Below are 27,124 nucleotides of genomic sequence, written 5' to 3' on the forward strand. Positions count from 1 at the left end.
TTTTGTTGTGACAACCGTGCCATACCAACAGGCTTCTCACAACGCATTTTGTCATGACGAACCTGCCATATTGGCGGGGTTTACGTGTTGTGTTACGTGCCCCAGTGAAAGAACAATAGCATCTCGCATGATCCACCGCCTTGACGGTGCTAGTCTATGCAAAAGTAGTATTGCTCTACAGGTAAGTAGAGTGAAGTAGACTCCCCCCACAGAAGTGTGGTTGGGGTCTACGAGTGAATACTTACCTGTAGAGCATCCCTCCCTCCTACCTCACTCTTCTCGACGCCATGAGTACATTTTGTATTCCAACTTACTGCTCGAGAAAAGAGGACGCTCATGAGGCATACATGCCATGGGGAATTATGGGTAGAACATAATTGTATTGTAGGGCGCTATTGTGTAATACTCTTAGCGGAAAATACCTGCCGGTCTAGGGAATATGCAAAAGTAGTATTGCTCTACAGGTAAGTATTCGCTCGTAGACCCCAACCACACTTCTGTGGGGGGGATTTCTTGAAGAAATACAATATCCGGGCTGTGACAAGAAAGTTGATTTACTGCTGGAGGGCAGTATTTTTGATTGGGCTAGAGCATCCTCCTGTATTGATTGTTACAAGGAAGATTGCCATGACAACATGAAAAAAAGTGCATGTTTATTTTCATTTGGGGATCAGGTGTGAGCTGTCTCGGTCACCCAAACTTTGATCAGTTTATGTATCCCCATCTGCATGTTCTCTTTAAGCAGGGGGAATTACCTAAGGGCTGAATGTTTGACCAAACCCGGCATATCACTGGAGAATTTTTTGGCGATATCTCCAGGTTTCTTTCAAGTTTTGACACTAGACAAGAAGTGCGACATTTGTTTGTTGTTGAGATGGCCTGCGGAGAGTGACAAGTCACATTCTTTGTCATCTTTGTTGAGTTGGGAGCTGGGAGCTGAAATCGTTGACATCGAGTTGTTCATCTCAGTGACGCTAACACACGTTGTTTGTGGAGATGGATCCTTCTGAGATGGTTACGGTGAAAAGAATACTTGGAATTAAAGCCTGTGAGAGAGTTGGGTTTTTAACGTGTTCAGGCCTGGATGGCTTGGCAACCTATTTAGGAGGAGATACGGCCATAAGTTTGATTAGTCCCTTGCAGGGCGGAGATGAGGATGTCTTCTTTCGCTTCACAACAACTTCCGAGAAGGGCGTTCTTGAGGGGCCGGGGGAGAGCCCCAAACACTGATATTTTCAGTTGGTTTGGAAGCGACAGGTTTGGGAGGGGCTGGTGCTTGTGGAGATGGTGGTTCAAGGGGGAGAGAAAGGGTTGAAGATGGGGATAGTGGATGTTATGAGAGGAATGGTTCAAGATGTGAGATAGGTGGAGGTAAGGTAGGAAGGAGTGGTGTGGAGGGAGGGGGAGGTGATAAGGAGAGTGGTCGTACCTCATTATCATAGGATCAGTTGGAGTTAACCTGAGGAGTTTTAGAGGACTTTGATCGATGTTTACGGTCTAATTTTTTTGGATTGCATGAAAACCGAGGGAGGATTAAATGGATTGTTGTCAGTATTAGCCCGATTATCTTTGTTGTCTTCGTTAAGAGGGTTCTGACAATGCTCTCTTGTATGGCCGCTTTCTCCGCAAGCAAAACACTTCACAACATTGTTGGACAAATATACCCTGTATTTCCCACCTACGTGGAAAATATTGATATGGTTTGGGATATATATGTTTCTGTCAATGAGTACGTGTACCTGACATCGAAACGACAAAACGTTAGAAAAATTATCTTTCATGCCATGATAAGGGACGCTATATTACAAAGACTGCTAATATTATCAGCAAAAACATGATCAAGTAACTCTGGATAAACATTCAAAAGAACTAACCCAGTTGTTTGATGTACTAGGGGAATAATGTCAACCAGATAATTATTCACAACCATACCGTTCAACACAACTTCCTCTGCAAATGTTCTGTTTTCAAAGTACATGGCAATACGGTTGCCAACGATTCTTGAAGCAAACAAGATTGCTTTGGCAGGTACGGACTTGGCCATTTCGTTCACATAAAACGACAGTGGAGTTTCTTCTTTCCCTTCAAAAACTACTTCATTGTTACAGCATAGTCTCTGGAACAAACATGTATTGTTATGCCAAATAGGACTATTGTTGTATTATTGTTTCTTGCTATGTGCATGCCTGTTCTCCCCCCTCGACCTGCCATAATGGCATTGGTCTGTGTGGGAGAGATTCAACACACACGACACAAGTCTAACCTGCCAAAATACCTCAAGAATATACAAGAAAATCTCAGAATGTAACACATACACCAGCATAACTACAATACACTCACATCAAATAACCAGAGCCTAAAAATACAAGCACACTATCAGAAAGAAAGAAAGAAAGAAAAAATATTAATGAGAACCATTCCAGACAGTGGTCCGGCACAACCCAACCACTCAATTAATCGTAAAAACTCAAAAGGATCATAGGTTACACTTGTTGCATGAGTTTGAAAGTACCCCTTTACAATGATATCGGTGATTGTAAAAGTAAAGTGTGCTTCCCTTGCCAGGAAGTATGTTAGAATCTGGAAAGGGTCATGTACATTTTTGTCATAATCCCTTCTCTCCCCCCCCCCCCCCCAAAAAAGTACTGGTACCTGTACTTGCCATTTCTAGTTGGGTATATTATAGTATACAAATATTGAATGCTTCGAGTGGAGTAGTAAAACTAGCCTCCCGAGGTGATCCATGGACATTCTATTTTCCCGAGGCGAAGCCGAGGGAAAATAAAATGCTCCATGGATCACCGAGGGAGGCTAGTTTTACTTCACCACGAGATAAAGCATTCAATATTTGTTTTATAACACTTCACCCACAGATTCTGCTTGGTTTTAATATTTTAAATTATTTAAATCTGAACACAGTTGAAATAAACTTCAATTTCAATACAAAATTGGTGGAAAATGTATTTCTCTCTTCCAAACCTCCCCTTCGCGAAATGTTTGAACCCAACTCTGTGGCGCGCTCTCTTTGGAACAAAACGCGCAACACGCTCACCAGCATGCATTTGCACACAAATACCGCGCCGTGGAAATAGTACTTTGGTTGCTAATGGTATTGTACGGTACTTTTGGCCGTGCACAGAAAGATAGCAAAAATAGAAAGTATCATGTGACTCACTCGCGGCCAATCAAGACACAGAATCTGCGGGTGAGGTGTTATAACACCTTCTATTGTTGCACAATCACTTTCTGTCCACAAGGAAAACAACTGAACCTGACATTGTTCCCGTACATTTTAATTTTATTATTTCATATGTGAAGTGTACGTGTATGAAGGAACCAGGTTGCATCTTGCCCATGTATTCCCTTGGCTTTGTCTAAGGGGTGATCCAGATTGAATTCTGTCAAATCTATTTGTACAAATAACGTCAAAGTACAAAAAAAAATATTACTAATAATAATAATAAATGATTTTATCTTTTGCAGCTAATTGAGTATTTGCCTGGATATTGTTCTTTGTTCGTGGCAGTCAAAGGAGAATTTGAACGCTGCATACAAACCATCAGACGAGGAAATCAGGAAGCCCTTTATCTTTCGGGAAAAGTCAAATGCATGGCGGCTGAACAAACAACATTGAGTTACTTTGCCAAACGGGTTGACCAGCTGAAGCAAATGTAAGTTGATTTCTAAATACATTTTGAATAATCTTGGTTATCGTCCTCCGAAGTCATGGTTGGCAAAGGAAAAAACTTAATTCTTTGGTTTTGTTTTGCTTTTTTTGGTAAATTGTTAACACTATAATTCCATTACAGAAAACATCTTACCTCTGTTTACCTACATTTGCATATCAGCGCGCATGCGCACAAACATTCGCTGAAAAGAATAGCGCCCAAGCCTCACCCTCTGCGCCCACTACATGTCCCTTAAATTGCCCTGTTACACGCAGACGACTCCTAGTTTTTTTAGCGACGCATAGCGTCAACACGTACAATTTAAACGTACTCGTTGTGCCTGTAAAACCATGGCGGACTTCGCCAAAAATAGTAAAACTGTTACTGTTAGTTCAAGTCATTCTTGTGAAGGAAATTAAATCACCCTCCATGATCCAACACTCCAAGCATGATATTTCAGCCACTACGACCTGGTCTAATCCACGGGTTCCACTGTAGGAAATACCCCGAGAACAGACACTTCTCTCCAGCGAAAGTCACTGCAAGATTCCCGGAAAATCCCGCCACTACGACCGGGTCGCATCCCTGGGTTCGACGGTATGAAATACCCTGGGAACAGGCACTTCTCTCCAGCGTGAGTCACTGCAAGATTCCTGAAAAATCTCACACATTGGACAGTCTACAACAGCACATGCAAGAATCAGAGATTGTCACTCATGTGCTTGCTGGTAGGCGAGGCTTGGCATTCGATACCCATAGGTCCCTCAGTAATTCGACCAGCCCGCCCGGTCACAGAGGCGGGGCACCACCCGACCACCGCCATCTTCATCTAAAATACAAGGAATAAAGTTTGATGTACTTTTATTGTGAACACTGGATTTAAATGAACTGAAATGTTAAATTTTGAGAAACTTAACAAGGTGGGATTTCTTTACACTCTTTGAAGGATTTTGGGGTTCCTTTTTAACTCCGAGACAAAGATTCCATTCTACCGTGGATTTTTCATCCAATGTACGCACCGCCATGGTGTTTTCTCAACATAGACTCCGGTTAATCTAACCAACTGCTCGATCCTCTTTGGACGTTCGGGCCGATTGGATTGTGATTACTTCATTATTCATTGGAGTCGTCTCCGATTTTCGAAATTGCCTTCTGGGTTTTCTCTTTTAAAGGGAGTATACATCATTTGCTTTTGCTGTAATTTTCAGAAATGGATGGAATTGGGGGGTTGGAAATATATAGCAAATATAGTTACACTGACTTTTTGGAGGTTTTGGGTTCGAAAATGCTATAAAAAGCAAGAAAAACGATCATTTTCCTGTAGTCTGGTTCCCTGACTCCATATAAGAAGAAACAGAGCAGTTTACATACATTGGGGAATTGTAAGGTCAGGGAACCAGCCTAGCTGGCCCGTACCCGTTCATAGGTTTGTAATCGATTGCAAACAGGTGCAATGGTCAATTGGGGCCAGTATTTGGAAAAAAAGCCAGTTGTTTCCAACGCTGATCGGCCGATCAGCGTTGGAAATTGATACAAAAATACCACTTTTCTTGAAAATGACAGTATACCAGGTGCCATAATTTTACAGGATGCTTTAGACTGTCATTTACCAACATCCTATTAAGGTATTTCGCAAAAACTTGGTAGTTTTATTTTTCGATGTTTGCAAATGTTGTATATTCCCTTTAATTCCATTTATTCAGTGAATTTGTGATAACAGCCTTTCCATTAGCAGCACTCGACCGGCTAAGGGTAATAGCTTTCAGTTTTTCCATCCTTGACAGTGGGTTGGTCCTCTTGAGCATGTTCATAATACAGGCTCACATGTATCTACGCTCAAGCTACCTTTGGATAGTATGTTGCAACCTGATGCCACTTTTAGTTTGAGATCATTTACAAGATTGTTAAAAAAAAATTAAAAAAAAGTCTTGACTCTCCATAGACTTGTACTCAAACGTTACTGCCGTCTGGATGCTGCATTCTTTCCCTGCTTCTTCCCAATAGATACAATTGTGTTGGGGAATGTCATGAATGAGACTTCCTTCTACAGATTCCTTGATATTCTATCACTTGAATAACTTGCTCAGCTGACCTGTTTATATTCATTAGCCTGTTGGGATGGTTTGTTGATTATTATAATAGACCAAGGATTACTGCCTTACTTTTCAATCCATCTATGACACGGGACCTTCACAGAATATTCCTTTGTCTGGTGCCCTTGCAAGTTACCATGATATCTCTCTACACTGATGCAGTTTTTATTGGAGATTTTATCATTCTGCTTTATTGTTGGAATTGCAGTGGGACTTGTTGCAAATTCTGGCTATATGGCATTCTTGTCTTGGATGAATGTTTCTATTGCATAGTGTCAGGTTAAATGGCAAGACTATGGTGCAGGATTCCATACTTCGAGATAAGTTAATCCTCATCGGTGCTTAGCATGCATTTACATCTTCTACGTCGGTCTCCAACCGGGTCTCAAACCAGCATGATTCTACTGACTGAGATTAATTTCTTCAGCCAGGAGTTTTGTAGACCGGTCTTCTTCTTCATCCTTAGCTTACAGCAGAATCTTGACATATCTTCACTGCTTCGAGTCTTTAGAACAAGTATTTGTCCTACAGAGTCTGGCTAGACGTGGTTTTATGTAACTTCATAAGGGGTTTGTCAGACACTTCTTCAAAGCATTGTCTGGAATTCTTATCTAACTCGGTTCTCCCTGACCACGAGCTTCTGCCTCAACATACACTTGTTTGTTGCTTTAGAGAAGGATATCTTTCCTAAAGGAATGATCTAGATCAGGATACTTCCAACTGGATCGCGTTTCGGCTTACTTCACCTTTTTTTCTCAGTCGGTAGCAGTCTGACATACGGCGACTCATTATCAAACTTTGACATGCAGCAAAAGAATTCAGATGAAAATGCTTTCTACTTCCCTCCAGTCTCTGAAGACAGGTTGGTTTGCTGCTTCCATCAATCATTGGGATACTAATACCCATACGTGGATCATCAGAAGTTGGAGTTCCGCATACCTACAGGGTTTCGCTACAGACCTTTTGGATTTTCACAGCTCCTTTGGATCTTTATAAGAATCACTGTTGTTGTGGAAACATTCTTTTTACAGCAAAACAGATCAATTTGCTCTTGTACTTAGATGATAAGCTATAACAGACCTTACATGTATCTCCAGTATAGCCTTTAACAACAGTCTGCCTAACTCGCACTTGATGTTGTTTGCCATCTTCAGTATCAAGCTCCTTCACGACAGTTGACCTACCTTGAAACATTTCCAACTTTGTTTCAGGCATTACTGGGGAACGTTAGACACAACGTGATGGCATCAGAACCTTCTGGCATCTTGATGATAGACCTAGTTCCCTGGTGCATGACACACAGGCGCTCTGAGCAGCCTTTCCTTGTCTTCCCATCTAGGCTAAGATTCATCTCCAAAGGGATTCCAGTTACCCATCTTAGCTATGACTTACTGCACTGATGGCCTTTTCAGGACAATGTGCTGGGTAACTACATCTTCTACCATCGCAATGGGTACCTCGGACAGGGTTTCAGATTCCATCTGGATGGTTAGTACCAAGCACTTGGCCAACTAAAGAGAGCCATTTGCATTCCTTCAACCAGAGCTATTGACAGTGCTCAAGGCCTTGCATTTGCTCATATCCAAAGTCCTAATCAAGCTTGTCTTGGTCCAGATGGACAATTCCACAGTTCAGATGTAGTGTACTACATGCTTTGTCCGGGGAACTCACTCTTTCTGCCTGGCTGCCCACTTCAGAGCCACCCAGTTGGCTGTTCCTTCTAACGTTCCTCCTGGCCAGAAAGAAGGTATTGAATTCACTTCAACAGAATAATTTCTTCTCCGATCAGTATTCAGATAAAGGTCCTCAACATTCTCAGAATGCTACCGTTACTTGCACCTATCTACATGTATTTGCATCCCTTCCAGGCTACCAGCTTCCAACTCCAGCCTTTCGCCAAGTTTATACTCATCCTATGGTCCTCTGGTCTAGAGGAATCCTTCAGCTTCAACGCGACAGGATTCACACATTTGATGGACAGAGTTATGAAAATAATTGTAACACTCATACATGTAGCTCCTTTCTGGCCACAGCAGCCATAATCCCTTTACTCCTGGACCACCTTGGTCTCACAACAATAATTCTACACGCATACACAGCTACATGTACTCTCCATCTTGTACCTGGATGCTTTCATTATCTGAAGCTACAGTCTTTACAGTCAGAAGCAAGTTGATTCCCCATGGGGTATGATAGTAGCTGCCAATCCCAATCTGCATCTGCACCATCATTTGGGATTTCGCTGACAATATTCCACACCAGTTTCAGATATATATCTACTGTCCGGGGTTTCCGACGAGCCATAATTGTAGTCCTCTATCAGGGTTCCAATGATAGATCTTCAGTTTCCTCAAAATCACTCTGATGCACAGCAGGTTTATCAGTTGACCTCCTTCTGTTAAGTACCGGTAGATAGGCCTAGCATCTTGGATCCAAGTACTGTCCAAGTACTGTACTGTCCATGTACTGTACTGTCCTCACTGGCTGCTGCAGTAGCTTGCCTTAAGAAGGGAATTTCACTAATTTACCAGGTCTTATTAGCCATGGGCACATGACCACATTTACTTTATCCCATAGGTGAAGTTCAACACATGGAATAAATCAACTTATTACCAGACCAGATATTTCCGGCCAAGTTGACTTCCTCTTCATTAGTAGCAGAGGATATGGTGGTGCCCCATGCGAGCTCTTTAGAACTACATTGCTCGCACTGAGCCTTCAAGAGGCTTCATCATCAAGCAAATGCTCGTACAGTCATCTAGCATCATCTTCAAGCCTCTGTGACCATGATCGCTCGATTGTCGGTGCCACCATAGAGTGCCCTCCCGAAATCGAGGATCAAAATCTCAAGCTCAGGAAACACTCAGCGTGACAACTTCCTGAACTCAACTGCTTGGAACTTCGTTTTCAGATACAGAAAAGGGGACTGCTGGAAGAACCCGTACACATTCTTTAAAAGCACAATCCTCAACAATGAGTTGGGAATGTACAAGTGGAAAATAGGAAAAACAACTTGATATTATTATCTCATGTCACAATTTTGTACCCCTTTAGTGTGGAAATGCCCATATACATATGTGTATATAAATATACCTCTAGTTCTATTAGTTGCTTTATTTTGAAAATTTACTGAAAGAAATGATTTTCATTTGTAACATGTTAAGGGCTCTTAAGCCTGTGCGTTCAGTTCTGCAATGTTTCGCCATTTAGGTAAATTAGGCCAATGTGGCCTATGATCTTCAAAATCCCATGCAAGGGCCAACAGCAGAAAAAGGCCCTTACAAAGTGGATTAAATTTTCCAAAAATGGCACATTTTTATTCAGTCATAATTGACTAGCTTTTGTTAAAAGCAGTGTTAAATGTGACAGGTTTGTGAACCATGAAGGTTGATAGCAAACATGCGAAACAGACTTTATCAGACTTAAAAATATTAATGCAAATTGGGGGAAAATTCATACTTGTATATTGACATGATATGAATTCAACACCTGTAGATTAAAAACATAATTTGAAAAGAAGGTAAAATATATAAGTATAAAATTCACAACGCATGTGTCAATGGTATATATAGTCGATTTTCGTTAATACGAGCACGGTTTACATGTAGACGAGATTTAGACGGTTTAGACGAGCATATTTTGTCAGTCCCGACCGTCAGTCCCGACCTAAGTGTGCATATTACTATGAGGGAAAAAATGCTTAATACAAGCTTGGGTGATACGAGATGACCATTTAGAGGAACATTTTTTGCGGTCTGGCAAGTTCACATCTATTGTTAGATTTTGTCAATCGACTAACCTATTTAGTTTTAATTGGCACCTTGATAATGCATGCCAACTTCAGTGCTACAGTTTTTATGCTAAAGCACACAGTTGTTTGAATTTTCACATGCTACATGAGGGGGCTAAAAACGGAGAATAGTTGCTTGCAGTTCTTGGCTATCAGAGCGATTCTTTATGGTGCTGCCCGAACGAAAAATGCCGACAATGGGTGTTTGTCCTGTGCCATCAAAGGGGAATCTTTAAGTTTACGGCAGCTGTCATGTATGGTCCCGCCCCGAACGCAAGAGCATTTATTGTGCTTGAAAATAAAATCCCTGGAAAAAATGAAGTTACTCTCTCCCCCCCCCCCCCCAAAAAAATGCACTTACCAAAAGTAGATGAATCAATTTTAGAAAAAAAACAGTCTGCCAAAACCTCAGCTTATTTTATTTTTAAATTAAAAAATTAATAAGGGTGTTTTAAAACTGCATTATTCTTCCACCCATAGTATTGAACGTAACCAGGGCATTAACAATTCAACTTAAACCCAAGCCCTCTACTGTTCTCATTGAAAACAAATTGCTGGTTTCCCCATCAGTACAAGCACACTGATTAATTATTGAAATGCATGTGGAGTGTCCTGCACGTAGAGTACTTGTGAGGACATTTGCATACTTAACTTCAGGAGTACCATTTATAGAAAATAGACACTCCCTTTCAACAGATCATCCGAAATTTTAGAATATTAACATTTGAAAGCAGTTTCAAAACAAAACACTGTAACCTTACCTGTATTCATGGATTGTGGTCAAGTATTTTGGTATGTATAGGTATAGTCACGGTATTAAAAAAAAAAAACGAACAATACCGAATGATGTTGTCGAAATACCGAAGTACCGACAAACTTCGTGTATGGAATTTCAATACCACGGTATTCTCCAAAATGTGGTTTGAATTCCAAGCAACATTTGAAGCAACATTTGTAAGCCTTATATGGTATAAAAGGTGGACACCTGAATAAACCCTCCACGTTTCTGTGATTTCATCTACGATCACCGCCTGCCATTCTGATCGCCAGTACAATCATCCCAGCATAGCTACCATATAGTCAGCAAACCCAAGTGCCGCTTGATGCCCTGGTGTCAAGATATCATCCAATCCTGAAATTTAGTTTAAATCCTCTTGATTATTATTGGTTGATAAATGCGTCTTCGTTCAGCACAAATAATCTCACAAGCCTTTATCAATCTAAAAGCGCCGACTCAAAGAATTTCCACTGGCCTGCTTATATCCATATCGGATGTCAATCACTGACTGGAAGCTCTTCAGAGGAGGAATTTATTTGAAAAACCGTTGTAATTTTATTCCTTGGATGAGTTTATACCTTTTTGACCCAAACGTAATCCCAAGAAAAAGGTCAAACATTTCCCAAAGTGAAATTTACGAAATGCATTTATCGCCCCATGATATAGGAAACTGTGTCTGAAAAATTAGCAATCCACAACCCAGTAAATTCCCAGATGTGCTAATTAATTTTATTTAATTTTTTAATTAATTAATTAATTTTATTTCTTTCACATAAAGGCAAAAAATAACCGAGCCCATCCATTCAAAGACACCAATTAGACATCAGAATAAGTCACGGGCTAATCATATTTAAAAATCAAAACCCTAAGTGTAGGCCTATTAAATTTGAAACGCCTTCTCAACAAATTCCAGGGGGAAATTTAATACGATTTACATGTTCTTGTAAAGGCGATCTAATACAACTATCATTAAATTTACAGGCCTTTAAGCAAAAGTTCACTGATATACATTGAATACGGGTGTAGCATGAAAACGGGTACAGAGACCCAGAATATATATTCGAGAGGTTAATTTAATGGAATGTACCGGTAATTCTTTTTTCCTTGTTTTTACAGAAAACATGTTAAAACCATTTAAAACCTCATTTCTTAACTCCTAAACATTTACCAAATATATTTTAGGGGGAAATATAAAATGATTTATCCAGTTTTACTTGTAACTAACAAAAGCGATCTTTACCCACGATTGTTGGCTTTAATGGCCATTAAAACAATCACAAATATATCTGGTATACCATGTAGCATGAAAAAAATAATGCCCAAGACTATTATTTCCAAACCCTTTCAGTACAGACACAGAATAAATTCCCGATTTAATGGAAATTAACAATGGAACATTCTTTTTTCAGAAAGTGTAGTAAGGGGACTTTAAAATTTAACTTTTTGATTTCCTAAACATTTTTCCAATATATTTAAGGGAGAAATGTAAGGGAGAAATTTAATACAATTTATTCTCACTTTTCTTATTTGGGAGGGAAAAAAATGAATTGCCCACATACCACAACCATTTAGTTCACGTGTGGAATACAGTATGGACATTATATTCTTAGGTTAAAATGCGAATTAACAAAAAGTTTTTAAAAGACCTTTTCCTTTTTGTGGAGGGGCCATTCAACTTAAAAAACTTTGAAGACGTTTCGAATAAATTCTGGTGATACTACTAAACATATCCTATATCATCCATAAACTAAAATAGAAGACTTTCTGATTCCATTAATTTATCGACCTCAATCTGTAATTAAAAATAAAAGTGAGGCACAATTTTTTTTTTCCTGGTGAGGCCTGCATGGGGTGTCGTCTGGCCAGAGTCTCAATATTCTCTGGAATTTCAGCTATCAATATATTTTTCTCTAGTACGATCTGGGACTGAGTGTTTATTTTCAATATACTGTATATAATAAGTACCAGAATAACAATACAGGCTGCGTTCATATTCAGCCCCTGGAATATCATTTCAAGAGTGATTGACAACCAACCTCATTGGTCAGGTGGACACTGGTGTCTCTCGAGTATAACTTGGGTTCTGCCTGGGACCGCCAAGTCTTTGAGGATGCCACCAGTTTAATTTTTTTCATTGGCATGTTTTTGTGGTTCCGACATTGGCATTGATATTGTGCATTGGCATTGTCACAGTACCGCATGGCTGCCTAGCAACAGTGCTGCCATGGAGACTAATGGGTGGTGCTTGGTACGGAGAGCCATCGGTGTTTTATGTTCAGTGAGGTCAGACTTTAAAGTTTTGCAACCTGCAGAATAAATTGGTTTACTTGTACAAGTTTCCTTGTGTTTGCTGGATCCGTATAAGAGCCTCATCAAAGCGACCCTTTGACGTGGTTTTAATTTAGGTCCAAGGAAACTGGCAGACCTTTTGTTCCTTTTCTTGTTAATTTGAAGAAAAACGAATGCAAAAACAAATGATCTTCCTGAAACCTGTCCAATATTTGTCAACCATAGCACGGCTTCCATCCAAAAATGGTCACGTTGGCATTTTGTCCATCAAATAAAGATGTCACATTATTAGTTCCACTGTCCAATATTCGTCACCCTTGCACGACTTCCGTCCAAAAAAAGTCACATTGGCATTTTGTCCATCCATGAGGATGTCATAGCATCTTGTAAACCATTATAAGGTGCTACATAATGGGTCTCATATTTCTCATAAACTTTATTTACCTTTCTTTAATAATTGACATAATTTCCAGCGCCTTGAGTACCTAATTGTTGGTAGATACGTGCGCTATATAAGACTCCATTTATTATTATTATTATTTTATCTATTTTGCTGTCCAGTATTCGTCACCATACATGTAGCACATGTTCCGTCCTTAAAAAGTTACATTAGCATTCTTTCCGTACAAGGAGACATTCCGTTATTAATGACTCCATCCAATATTTTGTCACATTAGTACATAGGCCCCTATCTGTTCACAAAACATCACGTTAACAACTGTGATGTCAAAACACAACTGACGATAACACACATTCCATCAAAACAGGATAATGATAACGCGATTATTACTTCGCGCCATAAACTGATCACGCGACCACGTACGGGCCCCAAAGTTCTGTCACGTGTGGCATGTTTCCGTGCCCAGGTCCACATGTACCAGTAGATGTTGATTATTAAAACATTTATTTAGCATTTATAGCAAAAAATATAATCTTGGAATGCTATCGTTACATTTACACCTGAGAAATGTTGTTGACGGAACATGTTTATTAGCTGACTACGTAAAAACAAACCCTAACTTTGTCTTTCTTGCCGTCTTGATCTGATCTAACCTGCTGGCCTTTGTCGAATCTTCCCTCTGAACAGCAGGCCTTTCGGCAAACGCTGCAACCCTGGCAGCCAAGGGCCGAAGGGAGTCCACACATCGAACATACAATGGCAGTACAACATTGTCTTAGATGGTGCAGAAGGGAAGCTGTTGATCCCTGCTCTGCACCTTTAACCGCCATTGGGGACTTTCTAATGGCGCTCTTCTCGCAAGATTATTCCGTGGCAACTATTAGGGGTTATTGCTCGGCTATTGCTGTGATCCATAAGGGATTTACGGATGGTTCAACTGTTTCGACTAGTAATGCACTATCTCACTTCTCAAGGGCATGTTTATCGAGCGGCCCCTGCAACGCCTTCTGGTGCCCTCTTTGGATCTGGGTAGGGTCCTGCAAGTGTTAGCCAAGCCTCCATTTGAGCCACTTTCCAGGGCTTCCCTGATGAACCTGACTGTGAAGACGGTTTTTACCCCTCAGCCGAGAGGCTCGAGGGGTATTGTCATCGCCTAGGGCGTCCGTCCGTATGTCCGTTCTGACCATACCACCCTTGTGGGGTGATGTTCCTTTCAGGACACATCACCCCACTTTTTTCACAATAGAAAAACATCACCCCAGAAGGGAATCTTTAGAAAAAGGGATAATGGGAACACAATGCTATCACCCCACAATTCCGTCTGGCTGGAACGTCCGTCCGTCCGGGTAGCTTGGTTTCTGGATGATAACTTGAGTTAGAAATGTTGTTTGGGGTTGTAACTTCGGTAGGGGGTTGCCCTTGGGAGTAGACAAGTTGGGATTGGTTTTGAGGTCAAAAGGTCAAAGGTCAAGGTCACCGTGGTGAGTTAAAGGTAAATGGTTTCCGGATGATAACTTGAGTTAGAAATGAGATTTTGGTGTGTAACTTTGGTAGAGGGTTGCCCTTGGGAGTAGGCAAGTTGGGATTGGTTTTGGGGTCAAAGGTCAAAGGTCAAGGTCACCATGGTGAGTTAAAGGTAAATGGTTTCCGGATGATAACTTGAGTAAGAAATGATATTTTGGTGTTTGACTTAGGTAGGGGGTTGCCCTTGGGTACAGGCAAGCTGGGATTTGTTTTGGGGTCTAAAGGTCAAAGGTCAAGGTGGTGAGTTCAATTTAAATGGTTCCGAATGATAACTTGAGTTAGAAATGAAATTTTGGTGTTTGACTTTGGTAGGGGGTTTTCCATCGGTATAGGCATGTTGGGACTGGTTCTGGGGTCAAAGACCAAAGGTCAAGGTCACCATGTTGAGTTAAAGGTTAATGGTTTCTGGATGATAATTTGACTCTGGCTGAGGGGTTTCAACAGCAACGCTGTTATTTTTCTTCTAGCTGCGGCCACAGCCAGAAGGCGAAGTGAGCTCCATGCTCTTACAATTGCTGATGGACACATCAGATGGGAGCCACATGGTCATGATGGTGTCCGACTGATACCTAGCCAACGTTTCCTGACCAAGAACCAGTCATCCTCGGTTCCCCCCCCCCCCCCCCCCCCGGACATCTTCGTTCCGCAGATAAAGACTGTTTGACAGTTGTGGAAGACAAGTTTTGGTGCCCTGTTCGGGCGCTTAAATGGTACCTTGCTCACACCAAAACTCTCCGAGGTACCATTTGCCAGCTGTTTATTAAAACTACATCGCCTCACAGATCAGCCACCCGGGATACTATTTCTCGTTGGGTGGTTAGGGCCATTCAAACGTCTATCTCAGACTGGCCAACTAAATCAACTGGTCCGGACCATGAAACTCGGGCTACTGCAACGTCTTGGGCCTTTCTCAAAGGGGTTCCCATGCATGAGATATTGCAAGCAGCGGCCTGAAAGACAGCTTCCACTTTTGTCTCATGCTACCTCAAAGATGTCTTGCAGACTGAGGGGCAGATGGGCCGTGTGGTCATCACAACTTTGATGCCCTCGACTTACGAGAAAGACCATGATGATGGGGTAGACCCAACCGGCCAAGGGAGACACCGGAGTGATGGAATGATCCCTATCAGACAGTAACCCCCTTCTTTTTCGGTGAGTTACCATGTCACTTACATTGTATTCACATATCAGTTTACATGTACAGGTTTCTAATGGTGTGTATGATGGGCCGATGCTTTCGGTGTTTTTTCACTGCTATTTTGAGGTTCCCATGAAAATCTCGCCTATACCCTCCTCCTTTCAGTGCTAATCTATGCATATGTAGGAATTAGCAGGTAAGAGAGGGCCCGAAGTGGACTACCACAAGTCTGAAGGGATTTGGTAGTCCATGAGGGGCCGATACTTACCTGCTAATTCTCCCTCCCTCCTACCCCACATTGGGCGTGGGATTTCTTGTTTTTACGCTTTCAGAAAAGAGGATGATATGCCGCTTTGCATCATGGGTATCGGGTATTGGCCCAGAGGGCGCTGTGGTAGACGTAAAATCTAGCGGGTATGGCCTGCGGCCTATAAGGAATAATGCATATATGTAGGAATTAGCAGGTAAGTATCGGCCCCTCGTGGACTACCAAATCCCTTTAGATTTGGGGTATTCTGTGTATTTTGTCTTCATCCACAGCCACACCCTCTGGCCCAACCACATTCCCCAGGTAGGACACATGTTCACTAAATAAGTGACACTTTGAGCCCTTCACCTTTAATCTAAACTGAGCAAGCCTAGAGAAAACCCTGTCCAACCTGTCGATATGTTCTTGAACAGTAGACGAAAATACCAAAATATCATCAAGATAAATCAGTAACTCACACTGGTTCATGTCCCCGAGACACATCTCCATGACCCTCTGAAAGGTTCTTGGTGCATTTACTAGCCCGAAAGGCATTCTGTGGTATTCGTACAAGCCAAAGGGGACCCGAAACGCAGTTTTATTGACAAAGTCAGGGCCCATCGCCATCCGATGATGTGCAAGATTCAAAGATAAAAAATACTTAGCCCCCCGGAGTGCCTCCAGTGACTCCTCAATTCGAGGCAAAGGAAAGGAGTCACGCACCGTTTTGGCATTCAGCGGCCTGTAATCGACACAAATCCTTAAGGACCCATCGTTCTTTTGTACAAGCACTATAGGGCTCGCATATGGACTACTACTCTTTTGCACAATGCCCTGGTCCAGGAATTTTTCAATTAACTCCCTAACTTCTTTAAGTGGTGTGGAGGGATACGCCGATACAGTTGGTTAATCAGATGGTCATCGGTTGTCCGAAATTTGTGAGGGACTTGGTCACAAAACCCAAGGTCCAGTGGATCTTTTGAAAACACTGAGTCATGTTTCATCAAATGCACTATTTGATCCCGATCCTCTCTGCTCTATTCTATACCCAAGTCAAGACTTAACCCAATGGGTAACTACTCCGAACCATCCTCGAAAATGTACAACTTGCCTTTCGGCAATGACTCCCCATCACTTTTTTCAACATCATGGTCCACAGGTTTGCCTAAATCAGTCTGGGCCAACTCCTGATACCCAAAGATTCACAAAGGATATTACTCACTGAAACATGAATCCCATCTGACCCTTCCTTATGTTCAACATTGGGCCTGGTTGCGATCTTTGTGATGCTGGCAAGTTTAAAGTGTGAGGGTATTTCAAGTACATGGGCTCCCACATTTGCCACCAACACATTGACCACCAACACATGGACCATTCTACCCCTGGTTATCTCACATGAATCATAAACCTTAAAGTTGGCACCCAAAGTACATGTACCAGAGTCAGATTGTTCCCCTGTACTACTACTGAACCCTATTTCGTTCACGCCAGGCAGACCCTCAACCAAAACCGTACACCCTTCTAAGGTGCCAGTCGGTGCTCTTAAGTAACATGGTATGTTGCGCACCTCTCTTGGCAATATCATGGTTGGGTTTCTGCCTGTACGCGCAGCAACTGGTCCCTTGCCAGATGTCTCCTTGACTATATTTTCAGTTTTAGTTTGGTCCAATCCCCTTGAAAGCCCATACCATTGTAATGCCAATGACCATGCACTAGCATCTTCATGCTTAGGTTCTATAGTAAGATCTTTCAGTAAGTGCAGTACGTTGCATCCAAGCAACACTGGACAAGGTCTATGTTTTGGGTCAGCCTCCACAGAATCCTTCACTGCTAAAAAATGGCCTACAACTGTGTAGTTGTAAATACTCAAAGGAACTTTAACATACCCCTCAATTGGTGGTTCAATGCAACTTGCTCCGAATACCAGCAAATGCCTTCCTATCTGTTTCAACCCGACCATCTTTTTAGCTAGATTCTCCCTGTAGAAAGATGCAGAAATTTGAGATGCCTCTGCTCCGGTGTCAAGTACACATGTGGTTTTGACACCTGCCAAAGTCACACAAGCCTTTGGGCTTTCTCGTACCAACTTAGAGAGCACCTCATCAATGGAAGACTCTGACTGCATCCTTCCACATTGGGAATCTCCTTTTTGTGATGCCTTTTTGACCTTGTCCTCCACCACTCGGCCTACAGTGGAGCGTGGGGGTTTAGCCCCTCCCCTACTACTTTACCCTGCACATTACTACTTACATGTAGCTCTTGTTTGCGTGATGGCTGAGCTGTTGTCGCTACCTCCTTAGCTATTCTGCGCTTGCAATGAGCCTTGATATGCCGTGGTTGTTTACAGTAAAAACAAACCACAGGTGGTCTGTTCCCGGCAGTATCCGATACCCATGGAATTTTCGCATCTTGCCCTACATGTACACGTTTCAACAATGTATCCAACTTTTCCTGTTGCTTTAACAACATACCCTGTTGTGACTGGAGACATCGCAACAGCTGTTGTGCTAACACCTGCTGCAACTGGCCATTACCCCAACTAACTGAAAATTAATTGACCTTGACCCCCTGTGTACTATCTTCAGGTGATACACCTTCAGCTGACACCTGATACACTTGACCCTGTTTGGAGGTGACCCCCCTTCCATATCACAGAAAAGTTCCCATGCTGCATTGCGCATCTCACTGAAACTTTGGGAAGGATTGGCTAACTCAAGCCTGCGCAGCTCCAGCCTAACGGATTCAATTCTAGCACCAGCGACAAACTGGCTGATTAATACCCTGTCGCGACTTTAAGGATTCGGTCATGGAGTCGCATAAGCGATCTAGAAAAATCCATCGGTGACTCTTCCTCCCTTTGGATGTGCTCATACAGGGCTTTTTGAAGAAACTGAACAGTCTCGTCCGCACCAAAACTCCTCTTAAGCAGTTTCGTTAGGGAAGCAATATTGTTTTTAATTTAATCCCCATGGCACTTAATCTCCTCCCTTGCTCATCCTCCGGGATACTGCATTGCTGAATGTACACATCTACTTCATTTAACCATTCTATTATAGTGGGGTCCCCTGCCCTTGTTGGTTTACCCACAAACTTTGAAAGCTTGATTGGGCGCTGTGATATAGCCCGAGGCTTATCCTACTTTTGGGCATTTGTCAGCCCTGTCACCAACTTGGTTATAAAATCTATTTCTGAGTTAGCCATAATATTTGTTTAAGTGCCAAAAAAGCCTCAAGCACTCCCAATCAAACATTCATAATTTGGGACACACTGCTGCATGTGTACAGGTAAATGAGATAATGAGCAAACTACATGTATTAGGCAGCTGACATCAAACACACCTCGACAATATATAACAACTGGGTATTTTTTTCAATGCAAACCTTAATGAAATTGTAGCCTACTGTTCAAAATACAATTAAAAGTGGGAGTTCATTAGTCAGTCCTGCCTAAGTTACAATACCATGAGCTGTTTCACCAGTCGATCCAGGCCGAAAACTTGTCAATCCTCGATGTGCTGTCCTTGCATGAAGTCCATGTAGGCCTACACCAGTTCATCCACCACAGCGTTGAACCGTCACTCCATACAGGTGTAGCAGACTTGACTGTTGCCCTCTCGAGCTCCCCACACCACAGTAGGCCCAGACCAAGCGAGTTTCGAAGCTTCACGCCTCCGTTGTCCCCTGGCATCACAGCAGCATGCCTACACCCTAACAAAACTGGAACGAAAACATACACACAGACTCTTCTCATCTGATTTACTTGTTGAGCCGATTTATTCTGCTTTCACCTCCATTCAAAGTTCCACTGTCTACCGAAAATCATGCCTAAACTTGTGTCTCCACATATTATCATGCAACTCATTTTTCCTTTCACGTACTCTTTTCCCGCGCCTCAAATGTATACATTGTCATCATTTATTATCTTGCGTATGACCCTGGTGACCTCGGCGGGTCTGCCCAGATGCGGTTACTTTTAATAGGTCTTATCTGACGCCCTCTAATGATCGCAATAAGGAAAAATACATGGCCTGACAAAAACGATCATTTCACTACAATAATATCTTTCTCTTTGTTGCTAATGTTTTCTGCAAACTCAAGGGCCTTCAGGAGAAGCTTTTCTGTTATTGAGGGGTAGAACTCCACAATGTCGAAATTTTTGAAGCTCGATTCTTGCTTGTTTAGGATTTTCTTGTGCCAGTCCAGTATGGCCTCAGTGCTTTTCCACAGGTTGAATTCCGTCGCGTTTATGACTGTACCGACAATTCTGTGGAGGATCACCTTACTTATATGTCCTATCTCTGATTTTGTTGGGCTGATTAGTCGACGTGATGATTTGTTATTGAAGTTTTCCTTGTGGTCCTTCAAAGTAATGAAGACTTCCCTCTCGGCCAATTTATCTATGCGGTTGCCCAGTCAGACTTTTAGCCTATGTGGTCGCCCAGTGCAAGGCTTTTATAAGATATATGTATGACAGGAAGTAAAAGATTTATTACAGTGCTCGACGGAAAATTACTCCCGAGTTTTCGGTGCAGTCCACCTTCTTCAGGGGACTATGGCATGTTGTCTGGTAGAACAAACGCAGTTAAGTCCACGCTCATTCCGTCAGGTTGGAGCATACCAAGTTGGAACATCACATCAACTTCGCACGTGATTTCCCATCAAATCGGAGAAGATCACAAGTTTGTCCTGTAGTTCATTCAGTACTGAAATCTGTTACTTTTCTGTTCTAACCATTCTTGAATCAGTCAAATCAACTGGTCAAGCTGGCTAAGCTGCTGTGCTAATGTATAGGCCCTAGACCTGCAAACATTGTGTCAAAAACAAAGCCAGGTTCCAGATTTAAAAAAAAACCAACACTTGAACTGTTTACATCGCTTGAACTGTTTACAAAATGCCACATTGCTAAACTGTTGCACGAAATGCAAGGAATTTTACCAAAATACAGGATAAAAATCGCGTTTTAGATCTCACTTGTTTCATGAAATCTGTCCAGGAAGTGGTGAAAAAAAACTGAGTTCATTGCATTGGCATGTTCTCTGTCGTGAGGCTGTACTGTTTTGATCACAACTTCTGAACGAGGCTAAGATGGCCGCTGAAGTGTAATCTTATGTATTGGGAAAGCATTATTCCAACTTGGGCATGAGAAATTGGGTCAAGGATATTTCTGGTGCAGGAATGGGTATATTTTGAGCTTAAACAACATATTTCCCCAAAGGAAAAATATGGAGGATTTTTTTTCTGTTTGTTAATGGCAACCATTGAAAGGTTTTTGAGTAAAAAGGAATTGGCTTTTACTAAAATGTCAGGGTAGGGCACTTAAATTTCACTGCTTACTGGACTACATGTACAAGTGTACGTATACAAGACTTACCGGTAGACTGCAGGAATTTTGACTTCTTAAATCTAAAATGAAATAGCATTGTGTTTTATTTCAGATTACATGTGATAGAGTCCAACAACAAGCAGCTAAATCATGAAAAAAAGAACATTCTGGAAAAGCAAGGAAGTCATCTTCCAGATGCACAGCAGAAAGTGGTGACAGTGGAGGCAAATAAGACAGATACACCTAAAAGACTTCTGCCTGGTAACTGTTTAATTATCACAGTGCATTAATTAATTAACTACTTATTAGGCCAACCCTACCTACTCTATTTTCAAATGCAATGTAATCGGAAGCAGAAGTTGTTATTGCTTTCTTTGCCTTACTAGTAGGAGGGAATTTTTTACAACATAGATGAAATTTTTTCGATTTTAATCAGGATTCCGACTTTTAAAATTCTTTCCAAAGGTCATATTTTTCCGTGGAAGATCCAATTAAAAAAATTCAACAAATTTGATAAAAACAGCAGATACCGTTATGTACTACAAGCATATACCAGTCGTCAATACACAGTTTGTATGGTAGGAACACATAAGAAAGATCTTAGTATGGCACGGTAGGTTATGGCTTGAAATTAGTTTAAGCACTAACCCATAACGTATTTGAAATTATAGTTTCCCATGCTTCCACATATTGCATTATTTTCTGAGGTTTCAGAAGAAATGGACGATAACACCAAGTGTAGGTTAGATGACTGCCTTGCACCCCAGCCTATTTTCAAACATTTTTGCCTTGAAACTGCCAGTTTCATCTCTGGATTTAACAGTTGAAATTAAAAACTAGATTTATGTTCATGGACAAGCACATGGCTGTTTCAGCATTTTTGTATTGCATTTTATGTCATGTTCAAAACTGATAGGACATGTACATGAATAGGCTGAATTCTATTTCAGACATCAACAATGATGTTTGAAACCATCTCAATAATAAATTGATTCTCATCTTTTTCTCTGAAGATGCAATTATGATATTTTTTGTTTTTGCTTTCTCAACAGGATTAATGATTGGGGAATCGATTGATGTTGCACATCTGTACAAACTCAGTTCCAGCTTTGCCCAGCAATTTAAGGACCTTCATCAGTCTAAAAAGAATTGTTACGCAACAAGAGAACAAAAAGATAAATTGAAAATGCAGCTGTCTACTAAGACCAAAGCAAAAGATCATGTCACAGAGAAAAATTTGCAGCTGAAAGCAAGGTTTGTCATATATATTTGTGTCAACTAAACTGGTTTTTCAAGTTGTAAACAAACATTCGATGATGTCATCATATCTAAATGACCCCTCCCACCAAAATAACCGGAAAAAAACAGCTTTTTTTCCCCATAAAAATTCGTGAAAAAATTGAAACCACCCTCCCCCTGCTATTCTGTGATAAAGTGTTAATAATCGTCGAATTTGAACAGCGCCCCAATTAAAAGTATGGTTTGAACACCCTCCCCCCCCCCACCCACCACCCCCTCTTAGTGGGTTATGAATGGCATATTTTGTGGGCTTTTTTTGTGTTCTGTTTCATTTTTTTTTTCATATATATTACCTTTCTCTGCTTATGATGGAAAATAATATACACATCTGTACTATGGCAAATATTTGTAATGATCACAGCTTTTTATGCCCCACCAGCGAAGCTGCTGAAGGGGCGTACTGTGTTTGCCTTATACTTCCGTGTGTACATGAATTTGTTTATGCATTCAATAGGGGATGTTGAACAATATTATACAAATAATGAATGTTTGTGAGTGCAATGGTTAGAATGATTTCATGAGGTGACAGATGAAATGTTCCATTCCACGAGGCGAAGCCGAGTGGAATGGGACATTTCATCTGTCACCGAATGAAATTATTCTTTCCATTGCACGAACGTGAAACATTCATTACTTGTTTTATATAACACCTGAATAAATCCTCGTCATCTGATTGGTTGACTTTTAATAGCCAATTTATTCAAGTTAACAACTGTTTAAAAGTTCGACAAGTTCAGAGCTATCATATTCAATTTATGCAAACTGTTCAACAGGTTGAGAACTACCATATTCATTTCATCTTGATTTAAAACTGTTCCACAAGTGTAGAACTCAAACAGTTCAACAATTCAGAACTTTTATTACCAATTTATGCAAGGCAACTTAAAAGCTGTTCCACAAGTTCAGAACTTGAACAGTGCAACAAGTTCAGAACTTTTATATCCAATTTATGCAAGTTAAAAGATGTTCCGCAGCGCCACCACTGGCAGCAGTCAAACCGTGCAATGGAGCTCATCAATACTGAGTATTGGCAATACTATGTGATGATATCTGAGGAAAAGGAAATGCGCGCAACTTTAGGGTATAATGGTAGCCATTTTTTATCTTTATTATGTCCTGATAATCTTCAAGTCTCCGATATTCTTTAGAAAATGTTACTTAAGAATAAGGGTATGTATGTAAAATCCCCAAAATATACTTTTCAAAAAATGAAAAATATATATCTACCCAAAGATGGGAACAAATATATTACACAGCATGAAAAATAAACATCTACCCAAAGATGGGAACAAATATATTACATGGCAGGGATTAACGCTTTATGCAAATTAGGCACCCTTCCCAAAACAATTTCAGGTGTCACACCTTCTAAATATTCCCTTTAGGGCTATAAGAATCTATCTGGCAAGTTTGGTGCTTTGGACCGATTCCGACCGTATGCCACCTGACTACATCAGGGTTCTCCCCACGTACAAACGTGCGTATTGGCCCGATACGCTGGACTTGCGGCCCGATACGCCGACAAAAATGCCGATCACATTTTTCAGCCCCCGATACGCACAATATAATTATTATACAAGCCATTAAAATGCACAACATAATCGTTTCATACGCCATTTTTTCATCTTGACATGCAAAATCTGGACAAAAATCCCGTATTTCTGATGCATGTGTGATCAAAATGCACACGATGACGGGTTGTTCGCGTCTACCGCCAGGACCCAGCTATATATTAGCGCATACAGCATGGTACACTGGTTCCCATCGCGTGCAACAGTATCAATGCTAAGATGAAGGACTGGAACCAGCGACTACTGCCTCGTGCGTGCATGCACATGTACATGATGATGATGTTGGCTGAAGTTGGATCCTAAAAACACCAAACAAACATCGATGGAGAAAGAGAATTTCTGCAAATTAATTCACAGAACGTGATCTTATTTTTATGTGCATGCATTTTCCATTAAAATGACGAGATTGCAAAGCTCGAACTTGTGGCGAAACATCGTAGCGTGCTTCTTAGAAGCAGTAGTGCAAAATTTTCGGCCACGTGGGATGGGCCGTACACAGTGCAGTAATGCACACTGATAACTGCGCCGTGTGCAAGGCGCGATGTACGGCCGGCCAGACTGAATGTTGATGGCGCGAGGGGCCGTGATGTACATGTACGTTAAGCATATAGTGGAATCAACCACCTCAAATATATTTTTAATTAGGTGAGGCAAGTTTTAATCACTTTTGATGGTCAGTCTTGATAATTTTCGTGGTACAAAGGAAAATAATCCAGGCACAAAACTACATGATTCCTTGTTCAATATGCTCCATTCCATCATGTGTTTTTATTTCTCCATGATTCAATCAGCAGCCCAAAAAATTGGCGAAATAATTTTTTTGACCTACCACGCCGTGGCTTCACAGGTTGGTGAATCACAACAAAACTTCCCCCACAGTTTTGAAAAAATCCAGGGGAGAACCCTGTACATGACTAACTCGTTGGACGTACACGTGCACGTGCGTGACGCAGACATTTTCCATGCACTAAACTTCAGCTAGGAAACTGCGTCGCATGATTATGTTAAGGAAACATGCACACACTGATTGAACTGCTGCTGCATAGCAACGTTTATGTCTTAAATGTTTTGCGCATGAGCAAGAGTGATTGCTTTGAACACTTAAGTTAAGTTGAGCACTAAGATAAGTGGGGTGCTTAGATCTTTCGTGAATATCCCAATTAAGCTTAAAGAGAATATACAACATTTGCAAACATCGAAAAACAAAACTACCACATTTTTATGAAATACCTTACTAGGATGTTGGTAAATGGCAGTCCAAAGCATCCTGTAAAATTATGGCACCTGGTGTGAAGTCATTTTTAAGAAAAGTGGTAAATTGTACAAATTTCCAACGGTGGTCAGCCGACCACCGTTGGAAAAACCCAACAATTTTTCAACAACTGCTCCAAATTTACCAATTTTTTAGTCCAAGTTTTGTTTACTATTGGTTAAATGTTCATGAACGGGTGCAGGCCAGCTACACTGGTTCCCTTACCTTACAATTTTCCGGCATCTATAAATTGATCCATTTCATCTTTAGTGGAGTCAGGGAACCAGACTACTTGAAGGATTTTTGTTTTCTTGGTGATTCCAGTATTTTCGAACACAAAACTTCAAACATGTCAGTGTAACAATATTTTATCTCTTATATTAATCCCTCAAATAGTTCATTTCTGAAAATTACAGCAAAAGCCAATGATGTACATTCCCTTTAAGTTAGCAGGGTGCTTAGATTTGTGACTTAAATTTGAGTTTTGTGAATATGGCCCCTGCCAAACGTTTTACAGGTGGCTGCTTGGAAAATGCCATCAACCTGTGTCTGTTGCTACCTGAAGGACATTTTATGTTCAGAAGGCTAAACGGGACAAGTAGCCCTCTCGGCTGCCATGGCATCTCATCCCAACTAACTGTCAGGACAGATTAACTGCCTCTAGCATCTAGTCGACTGGCACTCCATTTCCACATACTTTGGCAATGTCTACCTTTCAATTTTGGTGAAGACATGAGGGGACATTCCAATCTAATCCAGACAGTGCTAATAATAGTAATACTTAAGGCTACCTTTTCTTAGCCCTCCTGCTACAGCGGGTGCTTATCTATGCAAATGTAAGGTTTAACAGGTAAGAAAGTTCCAGAAGTGGACTCCCCCCAAATCAAAGGTGATTTGTGAGTACTTGCCTAGGGATAAAGAGGATGAGAGTACTAGACTGATGCGGGTACTGAGGGCACTATTTACTGTGGTTTAAAAAGCTAGCGATTGGGAACCTTAGGCTAGAGAAATATGCACTTGTAAAGTTTAGCAGGTAAGTATTGTCCCGTCATGGACTCACAAATCACCTTTGATTTGGGGGATTCATTTTGGCCCAGATAGCTCCAAGGAAACCTTATGTTCAAAGGGTGTTGTCCTCTTATGCGAACAGTCACTGTGACGGGGCATTTGTGTTTGTATAACACAACTTTTCCTGTTCTTTCTGAAGGTGCCGAAAATTACGCATTGCATATGATGCTCTCCGAGTGTTCGAAAAGGATCCTCTCTTAGGACCAACACAAGCAGAGGCAGTAATTCGTGCACTTACTCGTTCAAACTCAATGATGAGCTCCAGAAGTGAGTATAAGATTATTAAAAAGAGTTTTGCTCAAGAATTGGAAAGTCTTCTATTTTTATTTAATCATAAAATAACTACAGTGTATGTCAAGCTACATGTAGGAAACCTAGTCGTTATTATACCGTAACATCTATTAGGGCCTACTTATACCTCATACATATTCATAATGGAGAGCCAAATTTTTACTGGTCTATGTCAGCTGCTAGTTTTTTTTTTTACCGACCATGCCTTTGAGGATTCATAGGCACAGGGTAAATTAGCTTGTGTAGTAGATTACTTTACTATACCTCATACATATTCATGATCGAGAGCCGAAGTCTTATTGGTCAATTCGCCATCATGTGCCAGGTATTATTCTTGCTGTTCACCAAATGCGCGTGCAAGGATTCACGTAGTAGACTGCCCGTGCGACAGTCT

At 41.2% G+C, this 27,124-nt stretch overlaps 1 protein-coding gene across 3 annotated transcripts in view; it reads left to right on the plus strand.

Annotated features, from left to right (window-relative positions):
- The first annotated feature begins 3,486 nt into the window (after positions 1-3,486).
- The window catches only part of LOC119743444 (clathrin heavy chain linker domain-containing protein 1-like), a 66,161-nt gene continuing 42,523 nt past the window's right edge, over positions 3,487-27,124 (plus strand). For all 3 annotated transcript variants that reach the window (XM_038219865.1, XM_038219857.1, XM_038219849.1), the window contains exons 1-4: positions 3,487-3,671; positions 21,362-21,510; positions 22,302-22,503; positions 26,579-26,706. In XM_038219865.1, the coding sequence (XP_038075793.1) occupies positions 3,610-3,671; positions 21,362-21,510; positions 22,302-22,503; positions 26,579-26,706 (541 nt within the window). In that variant the 5' untranslated portion in view covers positions 3,487-3,609. The remainder of the gene's footprint in view (positions 3,672-21,361; positions 21,511-22,301; positions 22,504-26,578; positions 26,707-27,124) is intronic.

Source organism: Patiria miniata, unplaced genomic scaffold (genome assembly GCF_015706575.1).
Source record: "Patiria miniata isolate m_02_andy unplaced genomic scaffold, ASM1570657v1 HiC_scaffold_11, whole genome shotgun sequence".
Classification (NCBI taxonomy): domain Eukaryota; kingdom Metazoa; phylum Echinodermata; class Asteroidea; order Valvatida; family Asterinidae; genus Patiria; species Patiria miniata.